Source organism: Musa acuminata, chromosome BXJ3-5, assembly GCF_036884655.1.
Source record: "Musa acuminata AAA Group cultivar baxijiao chromosome BXJ3-5, Cavendish_Baxijiao_AAA, whole genome shotgun sequence".
NCBI classification, from domain to species: Eukaryota; Viridiplantae; Streptophyta; class Magnoliopsida; order Zingiberales; family Musaceae; genus Musa; species Musa acuminata.
In genome coordinates this window covers 29,100,057-29,121,568 of record NC_088353.1, presented here as the reverse complement: position 1 = coordinate 29,121,568, position 21,512 = coordinate 29,100,057, and the positions used below count along the sequence as shown (strand labels likewise).

The 21,512-nt window shown below is 38.5% G+C and overlaps 1 protein-coding gene across 7 annotated transcripts in view; it reads right to left on the bottom strand.

The window, feature by feature from the left end:
- The window catches only part of LOC103974398 (uncharacterized), a 34,176-nt gene extending 14,994 nt beyond the window's left edge, over window positions 1-19,182 (bottom strand). For 4 of the 7 annotated variants that reach the window (XR_010496825.1, XR_010496824.1, XR_010496826.1 and 1 more), the window contains exons 1-9: window positions 18,978-19,180; window positions 18,808-18,887; window positions 18,611-18,710; window positions 18,394-18,535; window positions 18,109-18,298; window positions 10,650-10,794; window positions 10,454-10,544; window positions 7,213-7,271; window positions 7,030-7,107 (exon numbers count right to left, since the gene is read on the bottom strand). Coding sequence is in view for 3 of the 7 variants with exons in the window: in XM_065152696.1 (XP_065008768.1) it covers window positions 7,030-7,107; window positions 7,213-7,271; window positions 10,454-10,544; window positions 10,650-10,794; window positions 18,109-18,298; window positions 18,394-18,535; window positions 18,611-18,710; window positions 18,808-18,887; window positions 18,978-19,088 (996 nt within the window). In the remaining 4 variants the exon portion in view is untranslated. Of the gene's footprint in view, window positions 1-7,029; window positions 7,108-7,212; window positions 7,272-10,453; window positions 10,545-10,649; window positions 10,795-18,108; window positions 18,299-18,393; window positions 18,536-18,610; window positions 18,711-18,807; window positions 18,888-18,974 lie in introns of all 7 variants that reach the window. The other 3 variants (XR_010496827.1, XM_018821818.2, XM_065152697.1) reach the window with 3 other exon arrangements.
- Window positions 19,183-21,512: the final 2,330 nt, after the last annotated feature.

The window sequence follows — 21,512 nt, the reverse complement described above, 5'->3', positions numbered from 1 at the left end:
TTTGCGAACGGACACACAAGGGTGTCGCACGACTTAGGCAAAACCAACTAAGTGCGTGACATATGGTATCAGAGCGGGACAAACACTCATAGAAACACTTGGCATGCAATCATGGGGGACCTAGTGGGGCTGCGTTGAGGGTAGCCAGCACGCACGACCGTTTAGGGGAAAACGAGTATGGAGATGTAGGGAAAAAGAGTCGCTCAGAGGAGCGGGTATCTGAGATTGACATTTAGAGAAATGGCCAACCCTTCGCGCAAGAGGCACCACGAGGACAAGCAAGCTAGGAAGAATGTGTAGCGCACAAAGGTTGGGATGGCTGAGTTTGAGCTACGACTCAATGTTGGCAACCATACTTGATGGTGCTCAAGGCAAGCGAGACGCTTGGTAAAGGATGAGACCATGCAAAGTGGAATGGGTTGTTCAGCGACCAAAAGAGTTGTACAAAGCTCACAGAGGTGAAGGAAATTACTTACTCGAAGAATTCAGTACTCATGCAAGGGCTTGTATGCGAACGATGGAGTATTTGTGACTATCCTAAGGCGACCGAAACTCGACATCATGGAGCATTGAAACTTTCTCTTCAGCATGAGAAGGATACGTCCGTAGGAGGTTGAAGTGTGCAGCGAGTTCAACATGTTGCTAGGCCTTGAGGGGTGCAGCAGGGGCTGTATTAGCAAGGAGTCTCAATCTAGCAAGTGCATTTACGGGGGCAGAACAATACACAGTTTGTTCAGCAAGGTGGAGTAGTCCAAGGGGATGGTGGTCTCTGAAACTTTCAGAGGAAAGGAAGCAAAGAGAAAAGTTACTCTAACGAGACAGATATGCAGAAGAGATAAGTCTCGACTCTCCAAAGGGAGAACCATGTGCAACGGACCGAGACAGATATGCAGAAGAGATAAGTCTCGACTCTCCAAAGGGAGAACCATGTGCAACGGACCGCACATGCTGAGTACCTCAAAACAACTTCACAAAGCTCAATGGATCGAGCGAGCGACAAGGAGTCGTCGCATGATTTCGCTTGAGATAATACATTGGGGTATGCATTGTGAGATCAAGTGAAGGAGCGATCAAAGGCAACACAAATGAAAGTACACTTAGAGCCGAAATGGAGATCGGACTCAACATAGGGCTGACCCGTGGAATGGTGGGTGTGAGGGCCACCATCAACTCAATGCAAATCGAGGAGCGGAGTAACTTAGGTGTAACTGGGTGAAGGACCCAAGCCGTATGAAGGGAGTTGGCATAGAAGATAGAACGTAGAGCAGAGGCACGAAGCTTTCCTTGGACAGAGATCTAGGACATGAACTCTTGCAAAGGCAAGAGTGGGATAATGTCGTTCCATGGGTCCCTCATTTTGATGGTAGGGGCAAAGGCCTAAAATCCAGACAATGGTGCACCAATTTCAGTAAAGTCGATGGACTTCGAGAGCTACTAAGCGACGGACTATCCTAGAGCGGTGCTTCGTCTAGGTGTGACCCGAGAGCAGGTGGACGGAGGTCGATTGCCACAGGAGCGACCACAATCGAAGGTGGAAGAGGCCATGCGATGTGTTGGCAGAGGCCACACATGGAGGGATCACAATCTGAGTTCGTCCCACAAGGATCAGAATGCAATAGAGATGTTACCAAGAGGCGACCTGGTACAACGGATCGTGGTGGAACAATTCGTGGCAATGTGATACACACGAATCTAGTCCCGCAAGGGACTATATCATACAGAGGTATGATCAGGAGCTACTGGGAACTCCACTTCAGAGAACAACACGACGGCAAGAAAGGCTACGGATTCAAGGAGTGAATGTCATGGTACCGTAGAGGCAAGTCTTCCGTGCGTGCATCGAATTTTGCATCGGATAAAAGCCTTGATCATCAGTATATGGGGGTTATATACCACCGAGAGAGTATACCGAATACAAGTACCAGTGAGTCCCATGGGAGGGACTTGATCATGCAGAGGTATGATCAGAGAGGCTGGAGAGTTGGACTGCTCTAGAGCTCATATTCGTTTAAGGGAGCTCGACAAGTCAAAGGATAAGGCTGAGTAAACGAACGTTGCTACCAAGGAAGCTAAGGAGAACAAAATCGATGCAAACCCTACAACATGATGGCAGAGGCCATGTTTGGGAGTTGCAGTCTGTCTTTCCATCGACCAAGGAGAACTGCTTGAAGAACACAGAGGTGTTGAAGCAGGAGGTCGAAAGGGATGAGAAAGCGACGACGAGTCTAGATGGACTTAGCTACCCAAAACCAAGCATCGGTTAGAATGTAGGTGGACTCGGAGGAGTGCCACAATGCCGTAAGGTAGATCTATCGATCGCGAAGAAAGGGATGCAGATGTGAGACGACGGATAGTAGGGCCATGGGCATGGTAGCACCATGGTACCGTAGAGGTGGGACTTCCGTGAAGTCATTGATCCCTTGCTCTCATTAAGGGAGAGTGCTTGGTCGTGAAAGGGGCCGAGGAGGTGGAGAATGCGGAGGCAAACTCCAAGTATCGAGACAAGGCTGAAGGGCAGAGGCCAGGGAAATTCGTAAGATCGATGCTAACGAGCTTCTCATCAATATAGTCGAAAGTGGAGAACTTTGGGACGATACAAGAGTGCACGACCAAGGAACGAAGCAGGCAGTACGCGGTGTTGTACCTTTGCTACTCAGTGGAGTAAGCCGACTAGGTTGATGGAGAAGATGGTACAATCCCAGAGGCAACCAAAACTATTAGAGACTTACTCCAAGTTAGGGTGAAACTTCCTGTATTCCATAAGTTCGATGGAATTGAGAAAGTGAATCATAGTAGCTAAACGCAAAGAGTGCAAACACTTCAAGTGCTTCAGAAGTGTAAGCAAAGAGCGGGCGAAGTCTAGTAACCAAATCGATGCATATAGTACATCCCTCGAAGAGGCGGGCGAAATCAAAGTAACCTTTACCTTCTCAACTCTTAAGAGAATGGGCGAAACCGAGTACCACAATTCTCTTATATATCCAGCAGAGGAGCTTTGCACATGTTCAAAGACCCTTCGAAGAAACCAAATGAAAGACAATAGTTGTTAAATCCTCACCAATGGTGATCAGTGCTACTGAGAGTAGATTATCCAGTTCATTTCCCAACAGAATGTCAATCGAAATCGGAAGTGATACGAACCTACCTGAAAGTGGCAACTAAGTGAAAGAAGAGTTGATGGGCAAATTTTATAAAGGAAGGACCCAAAAACTTCAAAAGTTTGTAAGGCAATAATTGTTAAAACTCCAACAGACATCCACTCAATTCAAGTGGCATGAGGCATTTGAGAGACTAGCGCATACTAAGGATGACCTTTTCCTTCATCTGAAGGATCCGTAGGAACCAACAGTGATCAACACAACTTAGCCAACCCCACACTAAAGTCAGAGTCATTAGCGAGTTGAAGCAGCATGGCGGATTAAAAGTTCGACTACTCAACAACAACAACAGAGAGCAGTTGGGAGCCAAGAGGCTCATTGTAGTTGAAGCAGAAGATTAAAGACTTAGTAAATGCAAGGAGTTGTAACGTCAGCAAGGGCTTCGACGAGGACAATGAAAGAATAAGTGGGGGAGAATGTCACAGACAAAATTATAAACAGGGTATTCGATGTAATACTTATGTATGTCTGCGTCTTTCGGTTTTGTTTATACTTTACACAACATATAAAGGGTTGGCAGTAGGCTTAGCAGCCCCATTTTCTTTGGTTTTGGTGGTCGTCCTAGGCTTGCAAACAAAGGTTGTGTCATATGGGCACTTGTGGGGATTTCGGTCTGTAGTGGATCATTTTGGACCATTTGTTATACGACCGTTCAGAGCTTGTAAAGTCTGTTTGTAATTTGCATCGGCTATGAAATGTTTACTAAAATGATTGCTTGTGGATCTCGAGTGAGACGCTTTCTCTAACCCATTTTCTCTTTTGTAGGGCCTAAGAGATCATAGGAGGTTTCGGAGAGACTGACTTTTGCAGATGGGTACGCAAGGGCGCCGTACGACTTAGGCAAAACCAGCTAAGTGCGTGACAGGGCGATACATATCGAAATTAAGAACCCTGTTAAATACAATGATTCATTTATTCATAGGCAATTTAGAAAAGAGTCAGAAAAACATCATAGCTTCTTTTAAGTTCTTTAACATGGAATGAAGATTTTATCCTAACTAGTACTTTGATATTTTATTTGAGAACAAAACTACTAACATCACAAGTTATGAAGAGTATAATTATATATTAAATTGTAAACCAATTACATGGCTCCTAACAGCAAATTAAAAAGAAAAATAGTGTCGAAAGATCTAACAAGAACCTAAACAAGAAGTTGCTACAAATAATTCATGTGATATATTTATCATGCGAGATCTGCTGAATTATATTTGTCATGTAGATTTCCTTGTCAAATTTACTTATAAATGAAATTGCATTTTTAAAATAAATGAAAGATTATTAAATAGTTTATATGAAGCAAGTACACAACCTCATATAATAATTAAGGAAATTACTCATACTTCTTTGGCCGAAGGTTTTCAATTTCAGATATCAGATCTATATCGGTCAATGGCCAGATCAGTACAGATCTAATCTGTTGCAATATTTACCAACACATGGTATGTCGAAGTGTACTGTAATACATTTTGCTTGGGATGGGGGAACGAATGAAAAGGAGGCAGTGGGCTCGTAAGTGGTGGTAGATAGGCTGTAGTGGTCGATCGACCGAAAACGGGGAGGGAGATGCTTGTGGGCCATAGTTCATCAAACCCTTCAAAGAAAAAAAAAAAGCTTCTTAAAGAAAAGGGACCAGACCACTCAAAAGAGGGCAGTCCACATCTTGGTCCATGCTCAGACCTGTCAATATAGACCAGTCTAGAAAAAAAAATCAAGTTCCTTGCTTTGACCAATCAAAAAACATAAGGCCATTAAGCAGATATGTTTGACAATCTAGACTATGAACAATATGAAACCAAGTTATCATTGAAACTAGGGTTTGCCTTTTTAGGTACCGGACCCGTTTCGGCAATCTTCTAGAATGGTACATAACGATGTACCACAGTATGCCAATGCGTACTGATGGTTCGGCAAGGAAAAAAAAAAGGGAGAAGTACAATTGACGTTGGAGGAATAGAGTAGGAAGAAGGAAGGAAGGAAGGAAGGAAGAGGGAAGTGGAGGAAGAAGAAGGAAAAAGAAGAGGAGGAAAAGAGCAATGATAGAGTACCTAGGAAGCAGCTGAGGAGTGACAAAGTACCTGGGCAGCAGCTGCAACAACAATGAAGCGACGGTGACAACGGCGGCATCTTACACGAGAAGAGGGCTTGCATTTGCATCTTACGTGATGGCAAATCAACAACAACAACAGTAGCGAAGCCATGATGACATCTTACGCAAGAACTAGGTTCGCATTCGCAAGCCCTAATCTCTTTTTTTTCTTTTTTAACACTGATTTAGATAGGGGCCCCACCATTTCTTTGAATTTTTTTATTAATTTAAGTATTTAACTGAATCGCCTGAAATGAGGGTGGTCCATATATTGACCAACGCTCGGACCAGTACATACCACCCATACCGTACCATTTTGCGTGGTACAACAAACGTTGAATGCAACTATGGTGTCTTTTTGCTGGTCCAAATATAATAAACAAAATTGAAATTAAAATAATGATTTCGGAGAATATTAGAAAACACAAGAAAAAAGGAGATGATATCTATTCGTTTATGCAGATCTGAAACACAGCATATAAAATTATGACAACTTTGGAATAAACAAATCATTCTAGATCCGAAAAGCATGCTTGCAGTGGTGATCTTTCAGAGTATGTCACCAAGACAGCTCTATGCTGGTAATGCAGTTTGATGCAGTAATATTCATCTTGTCAAACTTACATATTTAAGCAGTCCATTATGTAACTCTAATCCATATTAAGTTACCTTTACACTACTCACTTTACATTTAGCATCAGTAAATTTCCCCCAGAGCTTGTCTCAAACAGAATGTCTCAAACAGAAATTTATGCTTGATTAAACTATTGCACGATTTTGATATAATGATCAGATTTCCTGCAAAGCAATCTAAAATTCTGTAGAATAATTACCATGGTTCTTTGGTGAACAAACTTATAGGAACCTAAAGGATTTAAATGCATGAATCATGGATATTAACATGGGTGTTGACAAAAAAACACACAGAAACAACCAACTTATGTTTTTTGGCTAAAACATATGTTTTTGGGCAAATAATATCGTGCTCCAATATGGGAACAAGGCCCACTAACTGGGTATATGTGTTACTATTTCTCAGTCAGTTTTTGGGTTGAACAATTGTATTGATTAATAACCAGAACAGTCCTGCTCCAAGTTGCCAATTAAAACTTATCAAAATGATCTTTTGGTTCAAGGATTTAGATCTTTTAAAGGATCAGTTATTTCTCAAACTTTGCTTAAAAAATTGCTTTCTGGTATTCTGTTCCAAAAGTAAACCAGCTGTGCACACTCTGTACAAGCTGAAACATAAAACCTTGGATATGCCAAAGAGGCTGTATGTTTCACTGTCCAAGCTAGTGAAAATTCGATGCATCACAAAGAGTGAAAAGCACCAAAAACATTAAGTAATTAGAACATCACAGATGATATTACTTCACAATTCTATGAACATATGAGCAACTGCAGGGTTTATAGTATAACCAATAAACAAATATAGCGACTAAGGGTATGTCACAATGCTAAATCCACCTATCTGATTTGCCATTGCAGTCACTGATAGAGGAGGCAATTGTAGACTTTGAAACATCTTCCTTCTGGAAGATACATCAAAGCTATCACCACATTCTCTTTGAAATGGTTCATAGATATATAAACAAATGAGCATCATCTTAATATCACATCAATTGAGTGCTATGAGCAATAACATTTCTTTTCAAAAATAAAATTAGGCACGTGAGCAAATTTAGCATTCAAATCCATGCAGGATCAAGTTCATTGCAAAAGAGAATTCTGAGACAAGAAAACAAACTTCCATAGTATCAGAATAAGATCCCAGCTTGCCTGAGTTGCTGATATTGAATATAACAATGCACACGTGGCTTCAAATTCAGGAGTTGGAGGACTATCCCACAATACCTCCTATTTACCACCAAAACCATGAAGTTATAAAATTAAAGGAAGAATGTTTCAAAGATATACATAACAATATACAATGAAATAAATTAGTGTGTCAAACTTGATCACCTGTATAGATGTAGCAACATCCTTCAAAAGTGCAACCTCAATAAAAATAAGTGGTTCACCTAATAAAAAGGGAGAAAAAGACCGGTCAGATTCACATAAAAGTGCTAATTTGCAACAGTTATTTCTTCACATATCATTAAACTCCCTAGTGACTACTTAAGCATATGTTGTATTACCGGTCTACAAATAATTGGGAAACTATATAGTATAAAACATACTGATGTTTTATAAATTTATAAAAGAAATAGGAGCCCATAAATAACAGTATAGATATTCCATTTTAAGCCAGTTATGGGCAGTCCCTTTTCTTGACCCATGGTAATAAAGATCCAAATGAACTTAAGCTTTACAGATAGGCTGTCTGTTGCAAGATGACCTTTGGAAAGAATAATCATAGATCAAGTGCACCAAATATGAGCAACCGAAGCCAACTTCCAGATCTAAATGAGTCCATTGAATGTAAATGAATTTTGTGTAGTTCCAGTGCTATTCACCTTGGACTACTGATCCGTAGACCTTATGTCAGGCCCCGGATTCAATATACAAAAGACATAGGATATCCAGTACGTGACCATCTTCACATTAATATTCAGAGTGACCAAAACTGATTCAAGTTATTAATAAAGGTCATAAGTCTTCTTTATTACAATATTATTTCAATAACCAATGGTATTTAAATTAAAAACACAATAATTGATTCTCGAGATGAACTACTTAGTGATAGAGGGAGATCTTTTCTCCCTCAATAGACTATAACAACAACAACAAAGCCACAAGTCCCAACTATTTGGGGTCAGCTACATGGATCTTTTGTCATCATTGAGATCTGTAAAAAGCCATATGCTTAGTTAAGTTCAAAGTATTTAAATCTTTATTTATAGTTTCTATTTAAATCTTTTTAGGTCTTTCTCTATCTCTCTTGGTACCACTAATATTAATCATTTCACCTCTTCTAAGTTCTAACTACTACATCCGAATGTATCATAAGCACATGCCTACACCATCTTAAATGATTTTCTCTATTGAGACAATACTTAATTGTTCACAAATAAAAGTATTTCTTTTCCTATCTTTCTTAATAATTTTACACATTCATTTCAACATTCTCATCTTAGCTCAAAAGACTGTTCTAAATAATAATTAATCAAAAAAATAATTCAGCAAACATGCTGAGTAGGGATCCTCGAAAAATCTATAAATTCATAAATACATTTTCTTTTATCAAATACATCAATAGATTAAATTGAAGTCTCATCTACAAAATCATGTCAAATATCTAATATATATACATATACCATGTAGAAAAATCATGTGCAATAGCATTAACATGCATGCACAATCATTATGCACATGTAGCATCATCAAACAATCTAGGTGTAAAGTTGGACACCCACAAGATGCTCACCTAACGGCGGATGGAGAGGCTTACATCCTCGAGATAAGTTTTATTCTTCCACTGACGAATGGAGAGGTTTACATTTTCAAGTTCAGTTTTTACTCTCCCAACGACGAATAGAGAGAATCCAAATGGCACTCCCAATGATGGATAGCATAATGCCTCTCACCTGCCAAAGTGAGAACACATTCCTTCCAACATCAAATGGAGGAATCGTCGCCTTATCTAACGACCCGCTGATCCCAAAGGGAATCATCCTATCAATATTGCTTGCCCAACCTTGGCAAGAAAACACATCCGAACGTATCATTATCTCATATCACATTGATCAATTTTTCATTCATTAAATCAAACAAGTATTCGTTCAACTATTATGTAATATAGCATTACCTTACATTATCAGAATTCATGATATGTTTTCAAAGTGTCACTATCATATAAGAAATAATTTATCAAATCATAAATATCAAGCATTATAATAAGCATACTCATGATATAGTAGGAAAATAAATAATAAGCGAACTATTTAAAAATCAATAGCCAAGTTCAATCCCTGAAAATCAATCTGAGATTTGAGCCAAACTCAAATTTATCTCAACATGACTCAAACCAAGGCTATTGGACTTGGTACAACTAATCTAGCACTTGCAAACCTAACATAAGTTTGACTCGCACAAGGTCAAGTTCACAGGCGACCTGGTTTTGACCTGAGCTAGACCTACGTCCACACTAGGTCCAACATAGCCCCTTTTTATTCTTAAGTTTAAGAATTTTAATTCCCATAACAAATGCAAATTTAAATTTTAATGTTCAACTATATAATTAATACCAAATAATTTATAAATAAAGTAAAACATGAATAACATCAAAGTCATTCATAAATTATTTATTCATGATGTAAAATTTCATAATTAAAATAAATAAATATTAAATTAATGATATTAAAATTTAAAGCACATAGACACATGTATAATCATAAAATTCACAAATAAGTATATAGTTAAATTAACCTAAAATACAAATTAATAAATATCCATTAACAACAATTGATAAATTAAATATGATAACCAATTTCTAAAGTATAACATCATGGGCATAATTAAATTAATTAAAATTCAAAATTGACAAATCATGATTTAATTATAGAAGAATTAAATCATGATTTACAACAACAATAAATATCTTTTAATAAATTAATTTACAAAATATAAATCAATAATATACTATCAACATCAATTAATAAATTCAACATGATGCCCGAATTCTAAAACATAAGATCATATAAATAATTTGGTTTTCTTTATAACTAAATTAATGATTTATAAAACTATAATTTTTAATATACACAAATTTTCATGATTTAATGTCAAATATAGCAAAGAAAAGAAATATTATTTTATATATAAATAAACTAAATAAATGTATCCAAATAATAAAATTAGTGTAGCAGCCTACCTCAAGACGATGTCACCCTTTCCCCTTGAAATCCAATATTCCTAAGTCACATGAAAATGAAGAGGGGGGGGGGGGCTTTGGCTTATAAAGAGATAGATTTACTTCTCGGTTTCCTTAAAAATACATTTAGAGCTAACCAACATATGGAATAGGAGTTACAATTAATTGGTGGGTTTCAAGTACACTATGAGATGTTACAATTACATGCAAAATTTGATTCATACATATGAAGTTACACCTTAAGAGAAGTTAATCAGTGGTACTTTCTGGACATAAAGTTCTTGCTATAAATAAGTCTCTAATCAAGTCTATTTTGATATTTTCAAATGCAATCAAAAAGGAAAAGACAAGATGTTAACTCAACTTCCTATGATGCCAAAGCTAGCTAACCTGGAATTGCTGGATGTAAATATCCAAAGCAGCGACGACCTTCACTTAGTCTTCTCTTTAGATCTAGCAAGCTTCTGATTGGATGGACAGCCTAAATAGAATAAAAAATTTATTTTGCAACTCTTAATATTTCTGTAAATATTCATAGTTTAATGACAATGATTGCTGACATATTTAAATTTGGAAGATGTCCCACCTCATATGCCACAATTTTCTCCAGCAAGGATGCAGAATCATCCCATGTGATATGGTGAAGCTCCAAGGATGCTGGACTAAGCCAGGTGATAAGCTTTTCCTTCAAATATGTCTCTAAAGCACGCAAAGATGGCACATTTTCCTTCCTATATTCTCAAAAGTAAAAGAAAAACTTTATGGGAAATAGCACAAAATGAACTGTCCATTCAGAAAACCTCATGATCTCATCTTAAAACTTGTTACCAACTTGTAAAAGTGAAACAACTTCGACTCTTGAAATTACTTTATCAGATTCCACGTCTTCATTAGTCGTCTTAATTAGTTAGACATTTAAGAGAACTCAACCATTTACTGCCAGCACTAAATGCATTTTTTCACCTTCAAAACCTTCCACAGTATATCAGGTTCATAGGGCATGATTATGCTTATATGCTTTGTTAAAAAAAAATTTAAAATACATGCAGCACATGTCAAATAAGCTGTCCATGGCCTGATCTCATCCAAAATTGAAAAATAAATAGTACTTGGACAACCATCTTTAAAGCAAGTACTTACCAATCCAAAGGTTGTTCCAACTTGCTAATAATCATGACAAACTATGCAAACTTTGTCTTTGATTATCTTATAGCTTTTTGTGAATACCAGGTTTTACATACTATCAACAAGCTTGATTGAATATGTAACTCAGATCCTTAGTGTCACATCCCCTCCCCAACCCCATCAAAAAAACAAGATAAAAGAAATCCTCATATATGCCTCGTTTACCTAGCATAGGAGAAATAGAGAGTAGTGGTTACCATGGCTGCAAGGCTGCAAGCTTATTCTACATACATTAGTTAAATATGCTATCAAACACCTACCAATGGCAGAGATCATGACAGAAATTATGGCAAAGATTACGAGATTTATTTTACCATAGTTAGTGTATTATATCAATGGCAGAAATTATGGCAGAGATTACGAGATTTATTCTACCATAATTAGCATATTAACTGTGTATATATTCTTACCTAAAATAGATTTAATGGAAAGGATCCTCAAGAGGAGGTCATTCAACCAGTTACTCGAAACTTGTCATGGTATTTGAGCCAAGTTCTCAAATCTATAACTGAATATTCGAATTACTGTCAGCTTTGCTTCCATCTTTCGAAGTTTTCTGGTCTGCTTTTATTTTTCTTACTCTGGGTTGATTAATTTCTTATCAACAACTTCGCTTTGAGATTTTTTTTGGTCGATTAACTTGTGGTTGACAGCCTTGCATTGAGATCTCTGCATTTGAATTTTTTTTAAGAATGTTTACTCTGAATCTTTTTGGAAGAATACCTACAGAGAGACCTTGGCTATCAAATTTACAGGAAAGAATTATGCAGCATGGGAATTTCAATTCAAAATGTTTTTGAAAGGAAAGGAGCTTTGGAGTCACATTGATGGTCTTCTACTTCTCTTGAAGATGATAAGGAACATAGCCAATGGGAGGCCAAGGGTGCTCGAATTATCTCTTGGGTTTTAGGATATATTGAAGCCCATATGGTGAATAATTTATGCTCCTTTGATACAGCTAAAGAGATGTGGAATTATCTGAAGCGCATATACCATCAAGATAATAGTGCGAGACGATTTCAACTAGAACTCGAGATTAGTAACTTAAGTCAAAGTAATCTCTCTATTGAGCAATACTATTCTGGATTTATTAATCTATGGAGCGAATATTGGTCCTACATCTACTAGCACCAATCAGCCTGTTATTACTCCAAAAATGGTCCAACAGATGATTTCCACAGCATTCTCTGCCATTGGACATCAGGGCCAAGGTAAGATTGTTTCTTCTACTTGGTTTGTTGATTCTGGAGCATCCAATCATATGACTGGCTTGCCTAATTCGTTACATAATCTATGGCAGTATACTGGTACACAAAATATTCAGATTACTAATGGCGGTAATCTTCCAATTACAACCATTAGTGATATTGGACCTTTTTTCATCATGTATTTGTCTCTCCTGGGTTGTCTATGAGTTTAATTTCTATTGGTCAAATGGTGGATAATAAATGTGATGTACACAGTGATTTAAAAAGTGCTAGGCGCCAAGGTCCAAAAACGCCCGAGGCGCTAGGCGCTCGCCCGAGCGAAGCGAGATGCTAAAATATAAAAATATATAATATAATTAATAAATATAATTATTTAAATAAAAATATGATATTAAATTAAAAAAATTACAAAATCACAATATCACATTAACAAAAAATCTAAAAATTCAAAACAATAACAATAATTTCAAATAAATAAAAATTAGCAGTATTAAAATCAAAATAATATATTATGTTATTATCAATCTAATAAATAAAAAAATATTGTTATTAGTATATAGTTAACGGTATATTGTTAATATACTGTTAATAGTATACTATCGAGTCGACGTGAGAAGAGGAAGCAACGAGAAACGACAACGGGAGTGGGAGTGGGAGAGGCGCGCGACGACAGTGGTAGTGGCAGCAATGAGAAGTGGCAGCGGCAGCGACAGCGGTAGCAGCGAGCAGTAGGAGCAGGAGCGAGAGCGACGAGCAGTGATAGTGGTAGCAACAACGACAGCGGTAGCAGCGGGAGCGACAACAGCGGGAGCGACAACAGCGGTAGCAACGGCAACGGGAGCAACAGCGACGAGCAAGGTTAGGGTTGGAAAGTTGCGAGAGGAAGACTGATATCTGTGTTTTAGTTGGTTCGATTGAACCAACTAAAGCACCGGAGACCGAACCAGACCTAAAACGCTGGTTCGATCGCCTGTTTTAACCTAGGCGCTCGCCCAAAGCGCTCAGCGCCTGGGCTCAGGCGAGCGCCCAAGCGGCACCTCTTTGAAGCACGCCGCCTAAAAATGAAGCGAGGCGCTCGGGCCCGAGCGCCTATTGAAATCACTGGTTGTACATTTCTCTCGTTCCACCTCTTATTCTTAGGCAAGTAAACATGCATGTTTGGTGAAAGCCATGCAAGAAGAACTTTAGACTCTTCAAGAGAATCATACTTGGGATATTGTTCCCTGTCCTACTGTTGTTAAGCCCATTAGTTGTAAATGGGTATATTCCATTAAGTTGTGGTCTGATGGCTCACTTGACAGATATAAAGCGAGGTTAGTGACACTCAATAATCGGTAGGAGTATAGGGTAAATTATGAGGAGACATTTGGACCTATAGCAAAGATGAGGATGGTGCGACTTGTTCTAGCTATTGTTGCTTCTAAGAGCTGGTCATTGCGATAGATGGATGTTAAGAATGTCTTTTTACACGAAGATCCTAAGGAAGAAATTTATATGACTCCACCATTAGGATTATTTTCTACACCCTCTTCTGATGTTTGTAAGCTAAAACGATCACTCTATGGTTTGAAACAGGCTCTACGTGCTTGATTTGATAAGTTCCGCTCTACGCTTATTAGCTTCTCCTTTGTCCAGAGTCAGTACGATTTCTCTTTATTTCTTTACAAGACTGCTAAGGAAATCGTCTTACTTCTGGTATATATTGATGATATTGTTATTACAGGAACTGACTCTGAATTGATTTCTCAGCTTCAGGAGCATCTTCAGGGTTCTTTTCATATGAAGGACTTAGGTCCTTTATAGTATGTTTTAGGCCTTGAGGTGCATTCTAGCTCGGTTGGTATTTTCTTACACCAGCATAAATACAGCCATAAGTTAATTGTTTTGGCTGGCCTTCAAGATGGTCATTCTGTTGATATCCCCTTAGAAGTGAATATTAAATATCATCGTGATGAGGGTGATTTTCTCTCTGATCCCTCTTTATATAGACAACTGGTGGGGAGCCTGAACTATCTGACTATTACTCAACTTGATATTTCCTTCGTTGTTCAACAAGTTAGTCAATTTATACAGGCACCTAGGCACCTCCACCCGGTCGCTGTTTGTCGCATTGTTCGATATTTGCAAGGCACTTCTACCCAAGGTCTTTTCTTCCCTGTGGACTCTCTTATTCATTTGGTTGCATATAGTGATGCTGATTGGGGTGGTTGTTATGATACTCGACGTTCAATTACTGGTTGGTGTATGTTTCTTGGTACCTTTCTCGTTTCTTAGAAAAGCAAGAAGCAAGATTGGGTATCTAAGTCCTCCACTAAGTCTGAGTATCGCGCTATGTTCTCTGCATGTTCTGAAATTGTTTGGCTTTGGGAACTGTTGGGTGAACTTGGGTTTCCTCAAATTGAGCCTACTCCACTCTATACTGTCACGGACTTAGTTGGTTTTGCCTAAGTCGTGCGGCACCCTTGCGTGTCCGTCCGCAAAGGTCAGTCTCCCCAAAGCCTCCCATGTCCCTTAGTACCCACAAAAGAGAGAACGGGTTAGAGAAAACGTCTCATTCGGGATCCACAAGCAAACATCTCTGAAAACACTTCATAGATAATGCAAATTACAAACAGACTTTACAAGCTCTGAACAGTTGCACAGCAAAGGGTTAAAATGGTCCATTACAGACCGAAAATCTCTCACATGTGTCCACATGACACAACCTTTATTTACAAGCATAAAGCGGCCACCAACCTAACTAAAATGGGACTATTAAGCCTTCGGCCGTCCTTCTACATGCTGTACAAAGCATGAACATACCAAAAAACACGGGCATACATAAGCATTACATCAAACATCCGGTTTAGAAGTTTGTCCACGACAACACGGACAATACTAATGCTATTCAAATTATTAATAACCCAGTATTTCATGAGCACACCAAGCACATTGAAGTCGATTGTCACTCTATTCGTGAAGCATATGATGCTCACGTCATCTCTCTTCTGCATATCACCACCGATCTCCAGACCGATGATATGTTTACTAAGGCTCTCTCCCGACACCGACATCACTTTCTTATTGACAAATTGATGCTTTTTGATCATCCAGCATCAATTTGAGGAGGGATATCAATGGCAGAGATTATGGCAGAAATTATGACAAAGATTACGAGATTTATTTTACCATAATTAGTGTATTATATCAATGACAGAGACTGAGATTTATTCTATCATAATTAGTGTATTAGCTGTGTATATATTCTTACCTAAAATAGATTGTACAGAAACTCTTATTTAATGGAAAGGATCCTCAAGAGGAGGTCATTCAGCTATTTACTCAAAACTTGTCAACACTGTGATAGCATAAACAAATTTATTTAAAAGTAAAAACTATTATGTTGAAACTTAGGTTCTACAAACTACAAAGACAACAATCATGCTCATGATCAAACGACTATTGTGGAATTTTCACATTATTCATAAAACAGCCAATCACTGCATATATCAAATCAAACGAAGGTGGTGAATTTCAAGTTCTGATCAGAATAATTTTCTATATATTTCATGGAAGACCAAATAAGAAACTGAAAAAGATCTAGATTGAATTCAAGGAACAATTTAACAACTGCAATCAGAACATCAGATGAGAAACTTGGTACAATGATATGCAAAATAGTAAAGTTAGAAAGAAAAGAAAAGTGGAGTAGCTCTGAAATCAAGGTTTGCAATACTACCGTCTTTGTAATACAATGGATCTATAATACGCCACAAAATTTCTACCATGGACCAGTGTCATACTGGTCTAAGTCCTGACCGATACGGAATCAGGAAATAAAATTACAAACCTTGGCTGAAAGAAAGAAAATGATCAACATGAAAAAGAAGGCTCCATCAATATACATGCAGTCAAACTATTCTAGCCCTTCTATTGATTGTGAATGGCAGTTGTGGTGCTTGTGCATGAACACTCTTTTATGCACATGACTCTAATAGGCACACTTTAAGGAGCCACCAAAATTCAACAGACCTATTCAAAATCATCATTATCTGTAATTATATATTAAAAGTGGACAGGCATCTTGATTTAGATATACCACAGCAAATCCCCCTTTATAAAACCATAGAGCTAGCAACTGATGAAGGCAAGATCTCCTTGATGTGGATAATGTCAGTAAGTCCTCTCAACACTCATGCATATGAGTAATGCGTACAAATGAACCCCTCTTAATAATATAAGATTGCAGCCCTGCTATTATGCCTAAAAGAAAAAAAATTACACAACCAACCCCAATTGCCTTGCACAAGTAGAAAAGGCATCTAAAGTATATGTGCAAGTACCATCATTTGTCTGCTAGTCTAAATTGAAAATTCCAGACTATTAGAAGGTATATGTGCTAATCAACAATAACGATAAATGAATGAAATAATGAAGATGTCTGGTTTTTCCAAATTAAAACTATTTTATGGCATGTATAGAAAATCTGCTTGTAACCTAGAAAAGCAGGAGCCTTCAAACTGACGTGAAAAACTATATATAATGGATTAAGGACAACTAAAATCAGAATCCAGTTTAGTTATGTCATGGTCTCAGTTCTTAGAGCCTCCAGAAATATGGGCCTTTTGTTGGATTCACGGTGTTCTTTTTATGTATTTCATACCACTATTTTGGCTTGTATTGCAATGTTTCATGTGACCTTTGATAGCAGATGGTGATTAACTAGGCTACTAGCATTATTCCATTATAATAAATATCTTCAATGCTTAAAAATAGCCTTTCAATACAGTAATAGTATGTTATTGATTATTTTGACTTCTTAAAAAACTCTTTTATGGATTTGCACCTCATAATAGGTTGCTTATGAAAAAGGTACATGGTATTACACGAAAGGATGTTGATTGTGATATTTGTCCAGTGTCATATCTCAAGGGCTTTTATGCAACATGCTTCAAGCAGTATGATAGATGGCAACAGAGAGGCCTATATTTTGTTACAAGTTACAAGTACCACCTTGATATGGCATTATTTGAAGTCTATAGATTTTCAAAATTATCTAATCAATGTAGGATGTGGAGTTAAAACAGTATATGATGATGGCCAAATGTAAATTGGCAATAAGATTAAAAAAAGACTGAACCCAGTGTCTGAGGCTTCTTCCATTGCAATGTGTCTAGAGATTATAAAAATACAGAGTGTTACCTTATTTCCATGAATCGAATTCTAGTTACACAGGTTGCAACAGAGTAACCTTACTGCTAAAGCTGACAATAGGGGTACCAGAAAAACTAATTATTTCTTGCTTTTACAATTTGATAGTTAGTCAGCTTATGTACGATTACAATTGTGTTTCCCCTTTCAAGATATTTTGCTCTTATAGATTATATAGGCAATAACAATCAAAGCTAGAATTACAAAAACAACAAAATTTTGAATCACATAAGACATGTATCCCAACAACATTAATGAGCAATTATTCATCACATGATAAAAGATGCCGCCATAAGATCACAACAAGGTTATATGGAGTGAGATTTAATCTTCATGAGTTGATCAATTGGCACAAAGAAATGTGAGGCCAATATGCATGACTACATATCAAATTTGATTAAACTAGCCATGATCGAGTTGCCTGCATATATATTCAAAACCAAAAGCAGATATGATTCTTACACTAACTGAGAGAGAAGATCAGCACGAAGGACAGTCAACAGCTTCAGTCCACCAGGATGTGCGTTCAGTCGTTCAAAGAAACCAGCATACATAGGCTTGAGAGCATCCCGAAGATTCCGCTCCATCCTATAAAACACAGCAAGAATACCCCCATCTTCAAGCACACGATTCTCTTGATTCACATCGGCGGCTGATTAAACAGAGAGATAATATTTCACAAAGATCCTCCATAAGGGAATCAAAAATTTTAAAGAACCAAAAAAATGTGGAGGAAACAGAGCACACCATTGGAATCAATGCTGTGAGGAAGCTCGACACTAAGATACTGCCGCATGAGCTCACAAACTCGAGCTCTGTTGACATCATAATCCCTGGCAAGGCCCAGAAGCAGTTCCCTGCGCCCTTCCTGAGATAGGCCCAAATAAGCCTACAAGAACCAGCCACGATATTCAGATGACGCTTCAAGGCTTAAATTGACATCAAGAAGAGATCATAGTCTGACCTGCGAGAATTCTTCAAGATTGGCGTCCATCGGCTCGGTTTTGTCGGTGGGGATCGAGAAGGACGCCCGCATCAATTCTTTGACATCCTTCAAAGAAACCCTAAAAAGGAAAAGAAAGACTGGTAATGAACCCGAGATACCGAGCGAGAACGCTAAAAGAACAAAGAACCGAGTCAGGAGGGCGGGATGAAGAGGACCTCCGTGCGCCGGTGCTGCTGCCATCGTCATCAGCGTCGCCAGAGCAGGTGGCGCCCTGGAAACCACAGATCGGGATAGGCTTCAGGAACGCGAATGAAAGAAGGGTTCAAGAAGGAAGATAAAAAAAAAGAGTTCATAAAAGGAGAACTCGCGTCAATCGCACAACCACCTGAGGTGGAAGAGGGGGGCGATCGGGGCGGAGGAGCTGCTGCCGATGGACGGGGTGGGTGGGGGACGCCATTCGAGCTCTCATCAGGATCGCCAAACTCTTATTCTTCATCCGCCGATGAATGCGAATAACCAACCGACATTGTGCGTCTGCTAGCAGCTTCAAAATTTAGACACACAACATCAAATCGAATAGCTAAAACAAAATGAAGTTATTGAACTCATCATGGATCTCTAAATGACGCCTTACGTTTAATATACTGACGTGGGAGACGAAACAAGGCCCACGAGCCACGCCAATGAAAACACGACACGTGGTCAATCCGGGATTATCCCTTGCGTCATATTTCTGATGCAACGAAGGTAAAAGACCAACTCTCTTTCTTTTACTGTTCGATCTTGGGTTGTGCTTTGATTTATTACCAGAGGAGTATTCGATCGGGCATAAACCTCAACAAAAAATATATTTCAAATAAGATTTCTTATAAAACTTGTTCTCATAATAGAAGTAGAAAAAAAATATAAGAACCACCCACCTCAGAAATGAAGTTAGAGAACGAAGAGTTAAAAGGCAAAAAAAAAAAAAAAGCATATGATATGGTGTCTATTTATACGTATTCGAAGAAAAGATTTTTCTGAACTAAGTAGTAAGATTTTTTCATGCAGTTAAAAAATTCTCTTTATTATCATGTCCCGATTGAGTTTCTGTTAATGATATCGATCTTGAGTAGATGTAACTATTTATGAGTGAAAGACTTCATGAGTAAGTCTGCTAGTTGATCAGTCGTATATATATGAGAGACACAAAGTTGATGTCTAATAACTTGATCTCATATGAAGTAAAAGTCGATGGTAATGTATTTTATGCGTGAGTGGAACACTAGATTGACACATAAGTAGGTAGCTCCAACATTGCCACAATATATTGTATGAGTGAGGGTAGAGTTATGTTGAGTTCCTTAAGGAGATTTGTAAGCTAATTGAGTTCAGTAGAAGCGGTAGCGATGGCATAATATTCAACTTCAGTTGTAAATCATGCAATTATCTTTTGCTTCTCAGAACTCCAACTTATTGGATTAGAGCCAAGAAAGATAATATACCATAACGTGGATGTTCTATCATCAAAATTTCCTACCCAATTAGTATCAGCAAAGGCATAGAGACGAAGTGGGGTGTGTTTTCAAAGAAAAAGATTATGATTAAGGGTCCTTTTAAGATATCATAAAATTTGTTTAACCGCAGACTAATGTATAATAGAAGGCTTGTGTATGTATTAAGATAATTTATTAACTACAAAAGAGATATCTGGATGAGTGAGAGCCAAGTGCTGTAAGGAGCCAAGTACTTATCGGTATTGAGTTGAGTCTATAATAAGGTTATCATTACATAATTTGAGTGATTCACTAGTAGAGAGAGGAGTTACAATCTTTTTTACATTCTACATATTTATCTTTGATAATAAAATAAATATGAAATATATGTACCGATAGGAGGGAGCAAAATGAAAATCTACATTGACAACGGTGATCAGGGAGGAAGAAGTGTTGGTGTAGATCATCATCGCCTAAGGTGGGTTGCTGGTAAATGAGGTCTTCAAAGCATTTAGCTCTATGCAATATTTTATAAAGTTGCAGATCTCTCTGTAGCAGTTCTACAGTTGGGAAACTAGGCGGTGAAGAACGTGAAAAGTATTGTTGCGTGATTTGTCGCCGAATATTACTGTTGTACTTTGCTTAGCAGCGATGCAGTGATAGGCAGCAAGTGGCGTGGAAATGGTTCTAGATGCTCGTCGAGGCGAAGGAGTTCGGGTACACCGTAGAAGGTGGAGCAGGATGCAATGGAGCTGCACTCACCTCGATGTAGCTTTGTCAAAGGCCACGCCTCGCAGGATGTTGCAACGTAGTGGTTGCCCCTGGCAGCGTGGTGGTGATAGAGAATCTACAGCAATGAGCAAGAAGAAGAGAGTGTGGGGAAGAGGTTCTATTCACCACTAACGTGTGGGCAGCAGCTCCGCAGACAAGCTGTGTACGCCGGATCAAGGGTGAAGTCAAGGAGTCCGTTCTTGGAGGAGGGTTGTTGAAGAATGGTCTGAAAGCCGGAGCAATGGCAGAGAGCAATGATGGCCTGAAAGCCGGAGCATCCTCGATCACTTTGCTCGCTGTCGCCTTTGCCTCTTCTTCTCTAAACCGCTCCTCCCATCCAACAACGACGATCTTGGTCGTCTCTGGGGCGCGATCGCCTAAGAATCGATCCACGGTGATTGGGTCGAATTATGTGGCTTTGGTGCTTTGCTTGGGCAATGGGGATGAGGCGCCCCTTTCTCGCTCGAGCAGGATGGGACGTGATCAGAAGTAGGAAGCTAGTGGTGTCGAGATCGAAATTGGTGGTGCCGGGGACATTCTTGCCAAACCTAGAGCCCCTGCTGAAGTTTGAGATGCCGTGAAGTGCTTTAGACCACCAGTTGTAGTGAGGAAGCTCACGGCACTACATGTTGGCGTCCTGATTTGTTAGAGCTGGCCCCAAGAAATTTATCAAA